Source organism: Tursiops truncatus, chromosome 11 (assembly GCF_011762595.2).
Source record: "Tursiops truncatus isolate mTurTru1 chromosome 11, mTurTru1.mat.Y, whole genome shotgun sequence".
Taxonomy (NCBI): Eukaryota; Metazoa; Chordata; class Mammalia; order Artiodactyla; family Delphinidae; genus Tursiops; species Tursiops truncatus.
In genome coordinates, this window is record NC_047044.1 from 100,221,997 (window position 1) to 100,238,400 (window position 16,404).

Below are 16,404 nucleotides of genomic sequence, written 5' to 3' on the forward strand. Positions count from 1 at the left end.
ATTGTAATGAATATAGCACATTTTTGTTATCCATTCATCAGTTTCTGGACGTTTGGGTGGTTTCCACTTGAATAATGATTGTGTTACATCTATGTACAAGTTTTTGTATGAACATATGTTTTTCATTTCTCTGGAGTTTATATCTTGGAATAGAATTGACGTTAACTTTACCTGTAACTTTTTGAGGAACCGCCAAACTGTTTCTAAAGCGGCTGAACCGTTTTACGTTTCTGCCAACACTAGTTATTTTTCTTTTTCAAATAGCCATTCTAATGGGTGTGCAGTGGTACGTTGTTGTGGTTTTGACTTGTATTTCCATAATGACTAATGATGTTGAATGTTTTTTCATGTAATTGCTGGCCATCTGTGTATCTTCTTTGGAGAAATGTCTATTCAGATCCTTCGCCCATTTTTAAATTGAGTTATTTGTCTTTTTATTGTTGAGTTCTAGAAAGTCTTTATTCGGGAGATTCCATCCATACCAGATAAGTGATTTGCAAATATTTCTCCCATTCTCTGGGTTATCTCTTCACTGTCTTGATAGCATCCTTTGATGCACAAAAGTTTTAAATTTGATGAAGTCCAGTTTATCTGTTTTTTCTTTAGTTGCTTATGTTTTTGACATCATATCTAAGAAACCATTGCCTAATTGAAGGTCACAAAGATTTCCTCCTGTGTTTTCTTCTAAGAGTTTTATAGTTTTAGCTTTTACATTTAGGTCTTTGGTCCATTGCTAGTTAATTTTTGTATATGGTGTAAGGTAGGGATTCAACTTCATTATTTTGCATGTGGATATCCATTTGTCCCAGCACCATTTGTTGAAAAGACTGTTCTTTTTCCACTGAATGGTCTTGGGACCATTGCTAAAAATCAGTTGTACGTAGACACACATGTTCATTTCTGAACTTTTAAGTTCTGTTCCGTCAATTTATATGTCTATCTTGGTTACTGTAGCTTTGTAATAGGTTTTGATATTGGACACTGTGAATCCTCTACCTTTGCTCCTTTTCAGGATCGTTTTGGCTTTTGGGAGTCCAAAAAAAGAAGTAAGCGCCCCCCAACATCAGGTCTTTCAGTTGATCAACACAGGATGTCTTTTAACTTATTTAGGTTGTTTTTAGTTTCTTTCATTGATGTTTTGTAGTTTTCAGTTTACAAGCCTTGCACTTCTTTAAATTTATTCCTAAATATGTTATTATTTTTGATGCTGTTGTAAATGGAATTTTCTTTACTTCATTTTTAGATTATTTAGTTTTAGTGTAAAGACATACAAGTGATTTTTGTTTATTGGTCTTGGGTTTTGAAATTTGGCTAAATTGGTTTATTGTCTTTAATGGTGTTTTAGTGGATTCTTTAGTATTTTCTATGTATAAGATAATGCCATCTGCAAATAGAGGTAGCTGTACCTTTTCTTTCCAATGTGGCTGCCTTTTATTTCTTTTTCTTCCCTAATTGCCCTTCCCTAATTGTCCAGTGTAATGATGAATAGAGGTGGTGAGAGTGGACATCCTTGTCTTGTTCTTTATCTTAGGGGAAAGGTTTTCATTTTTCACCTTGAGTATGATGTTAACTGGGATTTTTACAGATGCCTTTTATCCAGTTGAGGAAGTTCCCTTCTGTTCCTAGTTTATTGAGTGTTTTTTTATCATGAAGAGGTGTTGGATTTTGTCAAATGCTTTTTCTGTAGCTATTGGGATGATCATGTGGTTTCTGTTCTTTATTAATATGGTACATTATATTGATTGATTTTTGTATGGTGGATCAACCTGGCATTCCTGGGATAAGAGTGGATGTGTTTTTCAAGAGCCTTGTATTTTTCACCTGGAGAGATGTAGAAACTTGTTCTACCACCATTATCATGGAGGCAATAGGAATGGACCTGAGAGAACACAGCCTTTGGATAAATGCTTTATTTTCAAGTGCTAGGGTATAATATAAACAAGAAGCATTCAAAGGCTTATAGTGTAATGCTTTGTACAACACAGAAATAATTTTGACTCTTATTAAAACATCATTTCTTTGGACTTTTAAGTAGCTTCATGAATAATTTGAGGATTTATGTAATGTGTCCATTTTCTGTTGATCGTATGCCATATTAATATTCTCAGAGTCTTGCAAGCTCTAGTTTGGAGTGCCCTGACTTCTGTTTTGACTGAAAACATATTTTAAACTTGAAAAATAGTAATTAACAAGTCATATGGAAGGGTCATCCTTTTGGGACAAAGGTTGTTCTTAGTAGTCTCTCAGGAGACCGTGTAGTAGGAACTTGTCACAGTATAGATATTACATAGATAAGTATCTAGAAAGGGGCAAAGGATTTGGAAAAAAAATGCTTGATCAAAGTTTTGAAGCACAGTTAGTATTTTCTTCTGCTTAAAACTGCTTATAATTTGGCATGAATTAACTTGCATTGCATTCTCACCTGTGGGAATGCCTGTTTGGATAGATGCCTAGGTGCCTGTCAACTCTAGTTGAGAAGTTGAAATAATTAACCTCCTGAAGAAGTTATTAAATCAAACTTTGATGAAGTAGCTTTTTGTGCTCTTCCTTCTCTCTGCCATACCGATGTGTACACCCTCACCAGAAAATAGCTTCCAGCATCAGACATGTATTTTGTCCTTTATCTATTTTATCTTCCTGTAATTGCCAGACCTCCTTACTTTTTTCTCCTGACACTTTTTTTTTCCTACAGGGGTTTTTCAGATTAGACAAATCATTCAAGTTGACCAAGGAGAATTTACTAAATTTAATAAGATTCTTGGGCTTCCATTGCATTTGGGTGAGGAACTGTTGTTTGGATCTATTCTCCCTGCATCCCAACCAGGCCAAACTCTTACACAGCAAATTTGGTAACACAGTATCTTTGTAAAACAGCTAAGCAAGCAATTTTAAGTGAAGTGGCTATTCGTTTTAGAAAATGTTGTGGGTATTTGAAAAGAATGCCGCTAATTAATGATTTTTTACTTTTCTCCTACCCTTTTGACAATCTGATGAAAGCTGCGGGTGCTCTTCATGTAAAAATGCACATGGCTCATTTGTGTGGACTGGGATGTCAGACACACCTTAAAGGCCATCCCCGAACTCCTGCTTCAAAATGCCCACCATTGGTGAAACAATCTAGTTGCGATAGAAGGGTCTCTAGGTTTTACAAAGCCATAAAATTACGTATATGGTTCAAATATAGCATAAATTGCGGGCAATTACAATTTCATGTTAAATGTTATTTAACTAGAAAGAGCACATACATAGCTGCTGGGTATAATGGATGCTGTGATGAGTGACCCAGATCCCCCCTTGAAGGTTGAAGGATGTATTCCCCCAGGTGCTGGAAGTATCCCCTGTGGAGATTGCCTTGGCTAAAGAGACCTACCTTGTACAAGGCCACACCCCTCCCCATTGGTTTCCAGTGATTGATCCTTGTAGGGTACAAGGGCTTGAATCCATTGCCCTGACTTGGGGCAACTCTGAAAGCTCATCACAGATTCAGAGCTCCCCATGGGGTTGTCTTGAATCCTTTGGGACTTCATGGAAGCCCTAATTTCTCCCTCTGCACCATCATGCTCCCCCCTGCTCCACTTCCTTTCCACTGGTATTGATCCCAAGAGCACCCTCTAATTTCTTGAACAGTAAAATCTGTCTCAAGGTCTGCTTCTTGGGAAACCCAGCCTTGTCACACTAGGATTGACTTTTAGTACAAGTTAGCTTACTTCAGGCCATAAAAGTAGGCCTGGCTAAAATAAAAATTTAGTGAGATGAACTTGAATTTAGACTTAAACTATGTGAAGCATCCTGTTGCTGTTTCCTTTGGACCTTATATTTCAAATAGGTTTCGAAAGTCTTGTTTTCTCTGGATTCATTTGTCATCTCTCAGTCTTGCTTTGGCATTGCGGAAAACCCCCCAAGTCTCTGACAGCTTGGCTTGGTCCCACAGTATGCACCGGTGGAAGGTGTGGGTTAAATAGAAATGCTCACATGTCCCACAGAAACCGCTAGAGATTTCCCATGTTGTTAAGTGCGTATGTTAGGAGAATCTCTCTTATCATGATCCTAATCATATTTCTTGTAAATCCTAAAATTTCACAGATAGGAGTTAGAAAATTATTGCTTTTGTCATTATCATTGAAATGATGGTATGTCCATTCTGAATATCTGAAAAATGTGGAAAAGGTATAACGAGGAAAATTCTATGTAAAAATAAACTTTTCCTTCAAATTGGGATAATATTGTACATTTTGATAACTTTTCATTTTCATGTAATATTATATAATAAAGAAGTTTGCATATCCTTAATTAATCATCAATATATGAATTGCAATGGTTGATAGAGCATATTTAATTTAGCTAGCCTTCTATTGTTATGTACTTGATTTTTCCCAACTTTGTTATTGGTAATAAGTAATACAAAGAATAGTGGTTCTTTGTGGGGGGATGGGCAGAAACTAAGCCTAGTGTTTCTGCTTTAATTAGTTACTTAAAAATACTGAGTTCTTTCATCACTAAAATGTAGTGAACTATTAGATCTAAGAGTGTTCTATCTATTGTTATTGTACAACTTCAAGGGATGCCATTTGTATAGATGTGAATTGAGGTCCTAAGTACAGTCTCATCATTGCTGCCGCTTCAAAAGCATAGCCACTATAGATTTATGGATCCTCTTTTTTTTTAAGCAATTTTAGCATATGACTATCCGTCAAATTTTTATATATGCCTGCCAGATATAAAAAGAGGTATTTGAGCCATTTCCTTAATTGTCTACCAAGCAGATCTTGACTGGCAGTGACCTTTGGTCTCACCAGCTTTTGCTTCATATTATCCAGTTATTTTAATTCAAGAGGTCCCTAGTTCCATTATCTGTACCATGAGCAAGTCTATCAAGGAACTTACTTTCCCTCCCAACAATTAATAAAATCTAACCAGAGCAATGGACCCTGTATTTTCCTAAAGGTCATACCTATACTTCCTGTATAGTTCGATTTGAACAGTTTTTAAGATAAAATACAGTAGTACTCTGCTGAAGTTTATTACTTTTTAAATGTTCTCGTCTTTCCCATCATAAGAATACAGTTGTATTTTAGAATTGAAAGGAATATTAGTGGTCTTTGTCTTGTAGGTAAGTAATTAGAAGGAACAAGTAACTTGCCCTGTGGGACATAGCTAGCTATTTATTCATCACGGTAATCCGTCCATTACTTATATGATGAGAGAATAGCACGATTGGGAGGGAAACTCAACCAAAGAAATAATTGGTTGTCAGCCAAAATCTTTGCTGGGCTTGTTAAAGACCCTAAACAGTACTTGAGAATATAGATATGGGAGTTTTAACAACCTGAATTGTGTTTAAAACACTGCTTAGAGTTCCACATGACTTTGTTAACTCTTGTATCCTCTAATCATTGGAAACATATAACTGGACAAGTAAAATTTAGAGGCCAGTACAGTCTGGGCAAACCCTGATCATTTTGGTAAAGTATAGTTGTGCCCTGTTAGTACATTTCACAGGCCTGCAGGATGGTAGACAAACAATTGCGTAGATCAGGGGACTTAGTGAATTTTTCCTTTTGAGATTCCATTGATTACTGTAGATCTCTTTTGCCAGCTGATTATGACCAGTTCATCCAGCCTGTACTTTTACCACTGATACTGAGAGGTATTATTAACCAAGAAGGTAAAGGTCAGAGCCTTTCTGAGTAACTTGCTTTCCACAATACATTTGACACTGATGGCTGCTTAGAACAAGTGTGGAGGCATCATCAAAAAATTCTTTCCTTTAAATGATGTTCCAAGTAGCTAGGCGACTGCAAGAAGTATTGGGATTTCTTGTCCTTAGAACTACGTCCTATAGGAAGCCCCTTCTACGTTTGCTCAGTGATTAGGGCCTCAGCAGCGGAGTAATCAGTTCCACTTGACTAGGAATAAATCACCCACGTTGAACCATGATAGTTTCTGACAACTGGCAATGCTGATAAAAAACAAAACAAAAGATGTTAAGAAGTCCGTGCCAGTGTGGAGCTGGTGTGCAGATTTGATGGATTCGCGTGCAGCATGCATTCTGCATTAGACTTCCTTTCATCAGTTTTTCTCTCTTTGTAAAATAAAAATTGTACGAGGAGAAGAAAGGCTCTATTTAATGTAATAATTATTTCTATTTTCTTTCTAGCCCAGTTAACAGAGTTATACTCTAATTAGAGAGGTTATTTTAAGGAAAATGCCTTCTTTCTCTAAATAGTTATTTAAAAAGTGTTTCTTTCTTGAATTCTTCACTCTTAAGTTCTTCTCTATGATTTTAGGCTGTATGTGTAAACCTGATTGACCCTCCCCCTCCCTATTTATCACCAGGGACACATATATAGAATAAACACCAATGCCTTTGATCTCTACACAATTTTACTCATGCAGAAATTGAATACATGTTAATAGCTGCTTAATGATTTCTTCTTAATACAGATCGGTTATGCATAAAGTAGGAAGAGCCCCTAGAATTATAAAATGCGTCATTTTCTGCAACAACTTTTTATTTTCAATATTATTAAGTATAAGTTATTAAAGTAAAAGAAGAAAAGCTTTTTTAGCTATTGTTAAGTGCTCCTTAGTCTGTGTGTATAAATAAACTAGCCTCCTTCTACCCCTTGAAAGGCTGAACAGACTGTCCTAATACTATCATGATACTGATCCTGATATCAAGTGCCTTTGGTTCTGCCCACCAGCTTTACTGTGTTATGTTTGACTGTACATGGAAGTACATGGAAGATGCTCCACGCTTCCATCTTTGCTTCTGTAGGGGAGAGTATTTTCATATGTGACTGTAGTAATAACACTGTGTTTATTGATAAACACTACTTAATAACGAGGAATCGTTTATGGAAAGATGCTTGAGACATCTTTGTGTGATTCTTCTTTTCTTTCTTTTTTTTCCCCCCATCATAGAACATATTATTTATAGCACAGTGATTAAGAGTACAATTCTGGAGCTAGATTGCCTAATAATTATAGTCTTGTGGTGGAGCTTCAATAGCTGTTATACATAAATTTCTGAAAACAGTGCCTGACACATACCATACTCTCTGTTAGTGTTAGTGGCCCCTCATGTCGCCACTGCCTCTGCCTCCTCCACCACCCCCATCACGAGTAATTTCTTGTTGTTTTTATCATATTGCCATTCTAGAGATTCTGTGGTTTCTGTTTCTACAAAATGGAAAGTTTTCCTCTTTTTGGGGGGTACATATTCTGAGCATATTTAAAGGAGTATTTTTCCACTTAGCATGATTCTGAAACAGTCATCTTTATCATTAATAGTCAAGTATGTGCATAACTGATCCAGTTTTTCTCTTAGCTGTTAGAGTCAAAGCTTTTGTAAATAGTATATTTTAGATCCTGTGGATAATTGAACTTGGTATAGAATGGGATTTCCACTATATATTTTATAGAAATTGCATAGTAAATACTGAAATGGTGTGATATGGGACTATTAGGGTGAACAGTTTTCACAGCCTCTATATTGGATTAGTTAAAAGAAGAGAATAATGGCAAGATTAATATGATGGCATTCATACACCCCTTGGTTAGCTACTTGTCTGAACCCAGAGAGCCTTGATCACAAAATCACGATTTTGAGTCACAACCAAAGTGAGGATATATAAAAGGAGTTTTCAGTAGGATTCAGCTGCTGTCCATCGTGATGCTGGGTAAATGGAAAGTGCTTTGTACACACCCATCCTACCACTCACCACACAGAGCTTCTTTTGGGTTAATGCTCTTGCAGCTGGTTTGCACACATCTGCATCTACTGCAAGTCTTCCTTGCCGACAGCAGCTTGCCCAAAGGAGACAGCTCTAGTGAGCGCTGCCCTTTCTTCGCCGTGGAATGGCTATTTCTGCTCTCCAGGAATAGGCATCGTCTTCCTCCCCTCCAACTCAACAGTTTAGACAGCTGGGTAATTGGATAAGAAAGTAGCTTAGGGAGAACTTGTTAATGGGGATTTTACATGGTTTAGCAGCTTCTGCACCCGAGTATATCAGGAAAAGTCTTTTCGTTTGTTGGTTTGTTTGGTTTTTTTTGTTTTTGCTGGCAAAGAATAATGGATCCCTTTAAGAGTTGGACTACATACAAATTATACAAGTGGAATTGTTAACAGTTAACATCTTAATTTTTTCATAGATGCTGATGATGGAGGAGAAAGAAGGGTATAATCCTTATTATGCATGTAAGGGCTGTTTGTATACTAGGTGGGCTCATAAAACAAATGTCTGTTTTCTTGTATGTAAAACTTTATTGGTTCTATGAAATTTTATTTTTTAAAAAAGGTGGTTGTACTGCTCTTTCTTGGTAAAAAAAAGTCTAATCAACAAAATGATATATTTTTTTTTTGTATAAGGTTTATACGTCAGCAACTAAGGTGACCCGCACAGCTGGTTACACATGTAAACACCAGGGCATTGGCTTCTGTATGTTATGGAGTACTCGACTTTTAAGTGGCAAAATCTCTTTAGTGGTTGTGAATTTACATAAGTATTGATCCATATGAGATTCCAATAGGAGTGTCTGATTAAACTAAAGGAAACTAATGCTTCCCATATGTGATGGTCTTTTCTCTCACAGTATGCTTTGGACTTTATTGGCATAGAAAAGACTGGAGCCAATTTCAGTGGTTCACCTGTAGGATTCTTCCTTTGTTAAAGAGTGAAAATCCAAGCCTTACAGTACTCATGGTTCCCTATTCTGAGTTTGCTGCATCTTTTCGCTTAGCTTATTTGTTCTGCTGTGGAATTCTCATGGACTGTAGAGAGGGACCTTTTTTTCTTCCCCTTGGAAGGGTCTGCTTGGAATGAAGCAGACCCTTAAAGAGCTTATATTAAATGGATTGATGCAGGAATTATGAAGGTTGGATTTAGGTTCTTTTGTAGTTCTTTTCTTGGCAGAAGTTTATGTGTGTGCCTAAATACAGTTTATAAAAGTCCAAGCTTATGTATTATTACCGACTAATGAACCAATATTTATTATAGACCTGATGTGTGCCAGATATGAAGATACAAAGCTGGGGTAGAGGAGTAAGATCCAGTCTATTTGTGGAGATGTGTATAGAATGAGTAATAACAATATGGTTGGAGATTCATGCTATAATGTATAGATAGATGGAAGAATGGAGACAAATGTATAGATAGAGAAAAGAATGGGAGATGTGTATATGTATGATATAGATCAATACTTTGTTCATGTGTGATGGCATACAGACTGTGGCCATCTTATTGTCATGGAGGTAAGAGCAAGAAAGTCGTCCCAAAGCAGATAACATTTACGTTGCTTTTTGAAAGCCATGTGAAATAAACCAGCTAGTTCAAGAGTAGTTGATGATATAATATTCTCCTGCTTCATTTTTCTCCGTAGGACTTAGCACCATCCTACATACTATGTTCATTTCATTCATTCATTCCTTGTCTACCGTATTAGGGTTAAGCTCTTTGAGGGTAGGGATTTTTGTCTGTTTGGATTAATTCTGTATCCTCAACACCTAGAAAACTGCCTAGCACGTAGCTGAATGAAAGAATGAAGTTTGTGAGTTTTAGAATAGTTGTCTTATTTTCCTTTTGCTTATTAAGAATATCTCTCTACAGTTCCTCCATATTTTTGCTTACTATTTTTCATGGTGTGTACGGGAGTCTCCCTAGTGATAAAATGCTGTTTCCACACTGTTTCACAAACCCATCCCCTATTTTCCATCTCTCTTAGCTCATTTAGTTTCCAAACTCTCTTACCTGAATTGATACGATCTCCTAGCAGTTTCCATGTCTCTACGTAACTCCCCATAGATATTGAATATCTTCTCCACAGCTGTCAGAATTATCAGTCTGAAATACAGAACTGACCGGACCATTTCTTTGCTTAAAAGTCCCTAATAGTTCGCATCTGTCTAGAGTAAAATGTGTGCTCGTTAGGATGGCATGGAAGGCCATCCATAGCTTGGATTCAGCTGCATAAAGTCCCCTTCCCATCTTGTAATGAAAATGGGTCTGTTCATTTTCTTTTGTGTCACTAGTGCCTGGCATAGAATAGAGAATTCACCAATAGTTTTTTGAGTAAATGAATGCGTACTAGTGTATATAAAGGAATGAATAACTATAATAATAAATTTCATTGAAAATGCTTGCTGTTCAAATAAAAGATGATATAAAAACCTAACTTGAACACTAGCATTTAAGAACAGTTTTTCCTTTTTACAGCTGATTTGTTTTTCTTAGCGTACAGCTGTTCAATTTGCTGTCCTCCCTCAGCATTTTTTAAAGGAATCTCTCTGGGCATTTGCACTGTTGGTTTGGAAGTAATCCAGTTTCTCATGGCTTTCCTCTCTGTAGGTCTTAAGACCCTTTATCCCCATCCCTATATGTTGGGTCTTTTCTCCCTAGCTACTTCCCTTATTTCTTTATAGAGATTTATGACTCTACATGTATGACCATACCCATGTGTATGTCTTTTCTTTCTTCTGGCTATAAATTCTCAGTTTAAAGCTTTGCATGAAGTTCTAAGACCCTTAGGGTTAAATTATTTCTACAGAGCACACACTGACAACCCTGATCTACCTGTTTCCAACTTAAAATGGTTTTTATTGTGACTGTTTGTATTTCTCTTAATTTCCTTTTTTTCCCCCCCTTAAATGTGTGTACACAACTCAGATTGAAAATCTCCAAGAGCAACTTAGAGATAAGGAAAAGCAGATGAGCAGCTTGAAGGAACGAGTCAGATCCTTGCAGGCTGACACCACCAACACTGACACCGCCTTGACTACTTTGGAGGAGGCCCTTGCCGAGAAGGTGGGTGACTGGCCCAGACTCCTCACAGACACATTGCTTCTGCTTTCCCATTAATCTGAAAGTCACTTTAGTGATGAGACTTGATAGAGAAGACAGAAGAAGTTGCGTTGGCAAAGGGAAAAGAGCTGCCTGTACTGTTGCTGATGTACCCAGTGTAAGGGAAAGAAGATGCGTTTTGTTGTTGCCAATTTAAGCATCTGTTGCTAGGCAGGATGGATTCCGTACTGGAGGGCAGTGGCTGAAGTTTCTAAAGAATCAGCCATGTGCTCCCTGTTTACTATTTTCTTTTTATGTGTATGGTCAGCTAGAATTCGGTGATGTGGGAATGTCAGACACTGACCATCAGGAGGCAACATTAGTTCTCTTTTACTGTGCTGCATTGGGATCTAATATATTCGTGGGTTTTAGTTATTAATACAGTGTACTTGGTGTTTTTCTAGTCGTGGCCTTGCCACTTCATTTTGCCTTCATGAGCAAACCTAGTTTTTTTCAGGAATGGTTGACTAAATAAGAAGTGGCCCAACATGACAAGTGTTAATGTCTTGGAGGAGGTTTAAGGACTCTTGGTGGGGCATTTTAATTGGATTGTTCTTCTTCTTATTTTTTCTTTAGGGAATAGGGTTACTGTTCCTTAAGCCTCTTGAACTCAGAATGTTTCAGGCTTCCTGCCCAGGGATCAAGGCTTGATCCCCAAATATATTCAGAAATAATACCCATAAATATACTTAAATTGCTTCAACTTTCAAACTTCCTGAGTATCTGTTGACAGAAGTTTTAATGGTTTCTCGTTTCTTTATCCTTCTTTATGCTTTAAGCTCAACAAATCATAATCTCTCCAACCTCCTCCTTTTTGCTGTGTGAGTTGTGAGTTGTTTCCATTGCTTTGTAGGCAACATGTGAATTATATATAGAAAAGAAATATTTGCTACTTATTGTCCTTAGGGTATATGTATAAGTTTTTTGTTGCTTGGGATTTGAATAAATGAGATTATTCCAAAAGAATACTCTAGGGACATCTAATACTAATTAAGGTTATAGGAAAAGAAACCTAGGGGAATCAAAAGAACAAAACCAGATGTATGTTAGGGCAAGATAGGTTGGAAGGTTGAATTCTTTAAAAGGTAAATTATTAACAACCTTTCACTGTCTTTTGAATGGAGGATGGAAGTGTGAAATTTTATCAGCTAGAAGCTGAATTGCAGTCATATGATAGAAGTATGAAAGGAATTTTCTCATGTATTGATGTGCTCTCTTATCAGGAGCGGACAATCGAACGCTTAAAGGACCAGCGGGACCGAGATGAGCGAGAAAAGCAGGAGGAAATTGATAACTACAAAAAAGATCTTAAAGACCTGAAAGAAAAAGTCAGCCTATTGCAAGGCGACCTCTCAGAGAAAGAGGTCAAGATCACCAAAATGGAATTATTTGGTTTGCTTAGCCAGTGCATTATGTGTATATGTTGTTGGTGTTTACAGAATGCATATAAAAAAACGATCTGTTGGAAGATTTAAAGAATCTTCTTGTAGCAGGGATTATTTCAGGAAGCTTTGCAGAGATATAGTAGATTGAATCATTTATTTCCTAAGTCTTACCTCTTACCTCTTCCACCTGTTATGAGTTGGCTTCTTACTTGTTAATGACATTCTACAGATCCTAAAATAACAGTATTTCTCCAGTTACATTTGGAGAAATATTGTGCTCATGGTGAGGAAGCTGATAGACGAACAGAATATGAACAAGGAGGACAGTCTATTACATCAGCTCTTAACGATCACCTCAACATTGGCAGAGAAATCTTAAATGATTGTTGATCAATTAGGTGACTTAATATACTTTGATTTTGCTTTTGAAGAACCTTGTTGATGTCACCTAAATAGCAAAAATGCCTAATGCCTTGTGATCAGATAATCATGAGCTTTAGGGGCATTCTCAGGGTTTTCTTTCTAATATCTTTAGGAAAATTTATGGGAATTTAAGTTTCTAATAGAATGTTTCTTCCAAACTTAGAAGAGAAGAAAAAAGTTAGTGTAGCTACTAAGGTTGACTGCCTACATTCACAAAGCTTGACCTACTTCCATTTATTTTGTGGGAATGGATATGTACTGGTAGAGCTCTTTAAATCACTATTCAGTGGGTATTTCTTGGGAATTCATTTTGTTTTAGTTAGGACTTGAAAGCCAGAGCTAATGTTTTTGTTCTGTATTTCATGTTCTTGAAATGGAAATATGTCAGTATATGCTAATGGAAAGAAACTACAAACCACCAGGAAAATAAATTTAAGAATTTAAATCTCCATTTTGTTAATAAATAGTATTTATTCTAGATGTATGTTGCTTCTTTCAGGCTTCACTCTTGGATCTGAAAGAGCATGCTTCTTCCCTGGCTTCCGCAGGACTGAAAAAGGACTCACGGCTTAAGACACTAGAAATTGCTTTGGAGCAGAAGAAGGAAGAGTGTCTGAAGATGGACTCGCAGTTGAAAAAGGTTAAAGAAAACTTTTCCAATTTCTTGCTTTGCTTTATTTATTTATTTAAAGTTTCTGCTTTAAAACAAAGTGAATCAGCTATACATATACATATATCCCCATATCCCCTCCCTCTTGCATCTTCCTCCCACCCTCCCTATCCCACCCCTCTAGGGGGTCACAAAGCACCGAGCTGATCTCCCTGTACTGTGCGGCTGCTTCCCACTAGCTATCTATTTTACATTTGGTAGTGTGTATATGTCCATGCCACTCTCTCACTTTGTCCCAGCTTACCCATCCCCCCCCCCCCCGTGTCCTCAAGCCCATTCTCTACATCTGCGTCTTTATTCCTGTCTTGCCCCTAGGTTCTTCATAACCTTTTTTTTGTTTTTTTTTAGATTCCATATATATTTGTTAGCATACGGTATTTGTTTTTCTCTTTCTGACTTACTTCACTCTGTATGACAGACTCTAGGTCCATCCACCTCACTACAAATAACTCAATTTCGTTTCTTTTTATGGCTGAGTAATATTCCACTGTATATATGTGCCACATCTTCTTTACCCATTCATCTGTCGATGGACACTTAGGTTGCTTCCATGTCCTGGCTATTGTAAATAGTGCTGCAGTGAACATTGTGGTACATGACTCTTTTTGAATTATGGTTTTCTCAGGGTATATGCCCAGTAGTGGGATTGCTGGGTCATATGGTAGTTCTATTTGTAGTTTTTTAAGGAACCTCCATACTGTTCTCCATAGTGGCTGTACCAGTTCCCATTGCCACCAGCAGTGCAAGAGGGTTCCCTTTTCTCCACACCCTCTGCAGCATTTATTGTTTGTAGAGTTTTTGATGATGGCCCTTCTGACCGGTGTGACGTGATACCTCATTGTAGTTTGGATTTGCATTTCTCTAATGATTAGTGGTGTTGAGCATCCTTTCATGTGTTTGTTGACCATCTGTATGTCTTCTTTGGAGAAATGTCTGTTTAGGTCTTCTGCCCATTTTTGGGTTGGGTTGTTTGTTTTTTTGTTATTGAGCAGCATGAGCGGCTTGTATATTTTGGAGATTAATCCTTTGTTAGTTGCTTCATTTGCAAATATTTTCTCCCATTCTGAGGGCTGTCTTTTCGTCTTTTTTATGGTTTCCCTTGCTGTGCAAAAGCTTCTAAGTTTCTAGGTCCCATTTGTTTATTTTTGTTTTTATTTCCATTTCTCTAGGAGGTGGGTCAAAAAGGATTGCTGTGATTTATGTCATAGAGTGTTCTGCCTATGTTTTCCTCTAAGAATTTTATAGTGTCTGGCCTTACATTTAGGTCTTTAACCCATTTTGAGTTTATTTTTGTATATGGTGTTAAGGAGTGTTCTGATTTCATTCTTTTACATGTACCTGTCCAGTTTTCCCTGCACCACTTATCGAAGAGGCTGTGTTTTCTCCACTGTATTCTTGCCTCCTTTGTCAAGAATAAGGTGACCATATGTGTGTGGGTTTATCTCTGGGCTTTTTATCCTGTTCCATTGATCTGTATTTCTGTTTTTGTGCCAGTACCATACTGTCTTGATTACTGTTCCTTCTTTGCTTTAAATAACAGCATAGTAGAAAACTCTATAGTGTCCATATGGAATAACTTGCCAGTGGAGTAATAATCTCCTAAAATTCAAAATACCATTTATCCCTTGATTAATTCTCTTGGCGTTCTTGTCCGATTTTACTCTACTCCTGAGAGTCCCCGAACTCTTAGAAAATTGGCAATTCAGAGTAAGATTAAAATATGCAGCTCCTTTATAGATGAAATGTAAGACAACAATGTAAAAATCTCAATTATCTGATATTTTTCTTCTGCTAGCATTAGGCTTCCTGGAAAGAGCTAATTTAACAGTGATAGTCACCCGTACCAGTGAATATTAGAATTTGGTGCAGGTGTTTACTATCCATTTCATTGATTTATTCCTCTCTAATCTTTACATGGCAGTTGGTAGTTTTCAAAGCACTTTCATGCTTATTATCTCTGAGTTACCAACTCTGATTAACTGGGTCCAGTTCATGTGGTTACTGATGAAAAGGGGGCCCAGCCTAGTCTTGAGACTTGGTGCTGTTCTTTTTCCATACATTGGGTGTGTTCAGCATGAACACCTCGTGATGAATCATTATGTAGGGTATGCCAGAAATGAAGTCATATTCTTAAGCTAAGGAAAGGAAGAAAATCTAGTAGCTTAAAGTTACTTTTGGATAAGTAGGAAAATACTTTTTCTGAGATTAACTAATTCAGATTTGGTAATTGACTTTTTTCCCCCGCACTAAATAAGCGGAAGTAATTTTCTATTTAATACTGGAATATTGAAGATAAGACTGTTAGATGTATTTAGGATTATGAAACTAAGCAGTACTGTCAAGAGTAATAAATGTTATTCACTAATATTCCAAACTCACCTATTTATGACAATCCCACATTTTCTCTGTTTATTTTATTTTTAAATTTTTTTTTGTGGTACGCGGGCCTCTCACTGTTGTGGCCTCTCCCGTTGTGGAGCACAGGCTTCGGACGCGCAGGCCCAGCAGCCACGGCTCCGCGGCATGTGGGATCTTCCCGGACCGGGGCACGAACCCGCGTCCCCTGCATCGGCAGGCGGACTCTCAACCACTGCGCCACCAGGGAAGCCCCTCTTTGTTTATTTTTAATATCCTTGTTATCATGATACTTCTATAGCTGGTCATTTTTATGATCTCTTAAACTTTGTGTTTAGGTTCATGAGAAAAAATCAAGTTACCTTTGGGTAGAGGACTTGGTGGCTTCCCCCTACTCTGATTTATTACTTGTTTTTCTACTACTTGCCATTTTACTTTTCGTATTTTCCCTTCTTTCATTCTGGAAGACTGTAACTTTTCATTTTAATTAATTAGTGATGTTTTCCTAGTATACTGCTCCCACAATGCCCTCCTCCAACCTAAATATAGGTTGCTCTAGAGTTTGCAATATACATTTTCACTCTTTTCTTTTTCCTCAGCTTTTTCAATGCCAGAAATTGTATATATTTAAGGTGTGCAACATGATGCTTTAATCTGTGTATGCATCGTGAAATGGTTACCACAATCAAGCTAATTAACACATTCATCAACCTTAAATAGTTACCTTCTATCC

The 16,404-nt window shown here is 37.2% G+C and overlaps 1 protein-coding gene across 12 annotated transcripts in view; it reads left to right on the forward strand.

Moving 5' to 3' along the window:
* Nucleotides 1-16,404, forward strand: part of ERC1 (ELKS/RAB6-interacting/CAST family member 1) — a 390,663-nt gene that overhangs the window by 134,192 nt on the left and 240,067 nt on the right. For all 12 annotated transcript variants that reach the window (XM_073789251.1, XM_073789255.1, XM_073789254.1 and 9 more), the window contains 3 exons: nucleotides 10,665-10,802; nucleotides 12,062-12,202; nucleotides 13,146-13,286. In XM_073789251.1, coding sequence (XP_073645352.1) covers nucleotides 10,665-10,802; nucleotides 12,062-12,202; nucleotides 13,146-13,286 — 420 coding nt within the window. The remainder of the gene's footprint in view (nucleotides 1-10,664; nucleotides 10,803-12,061; nucleotides 12,203-13,145; nucleotides 13,287-16,404) is intronic.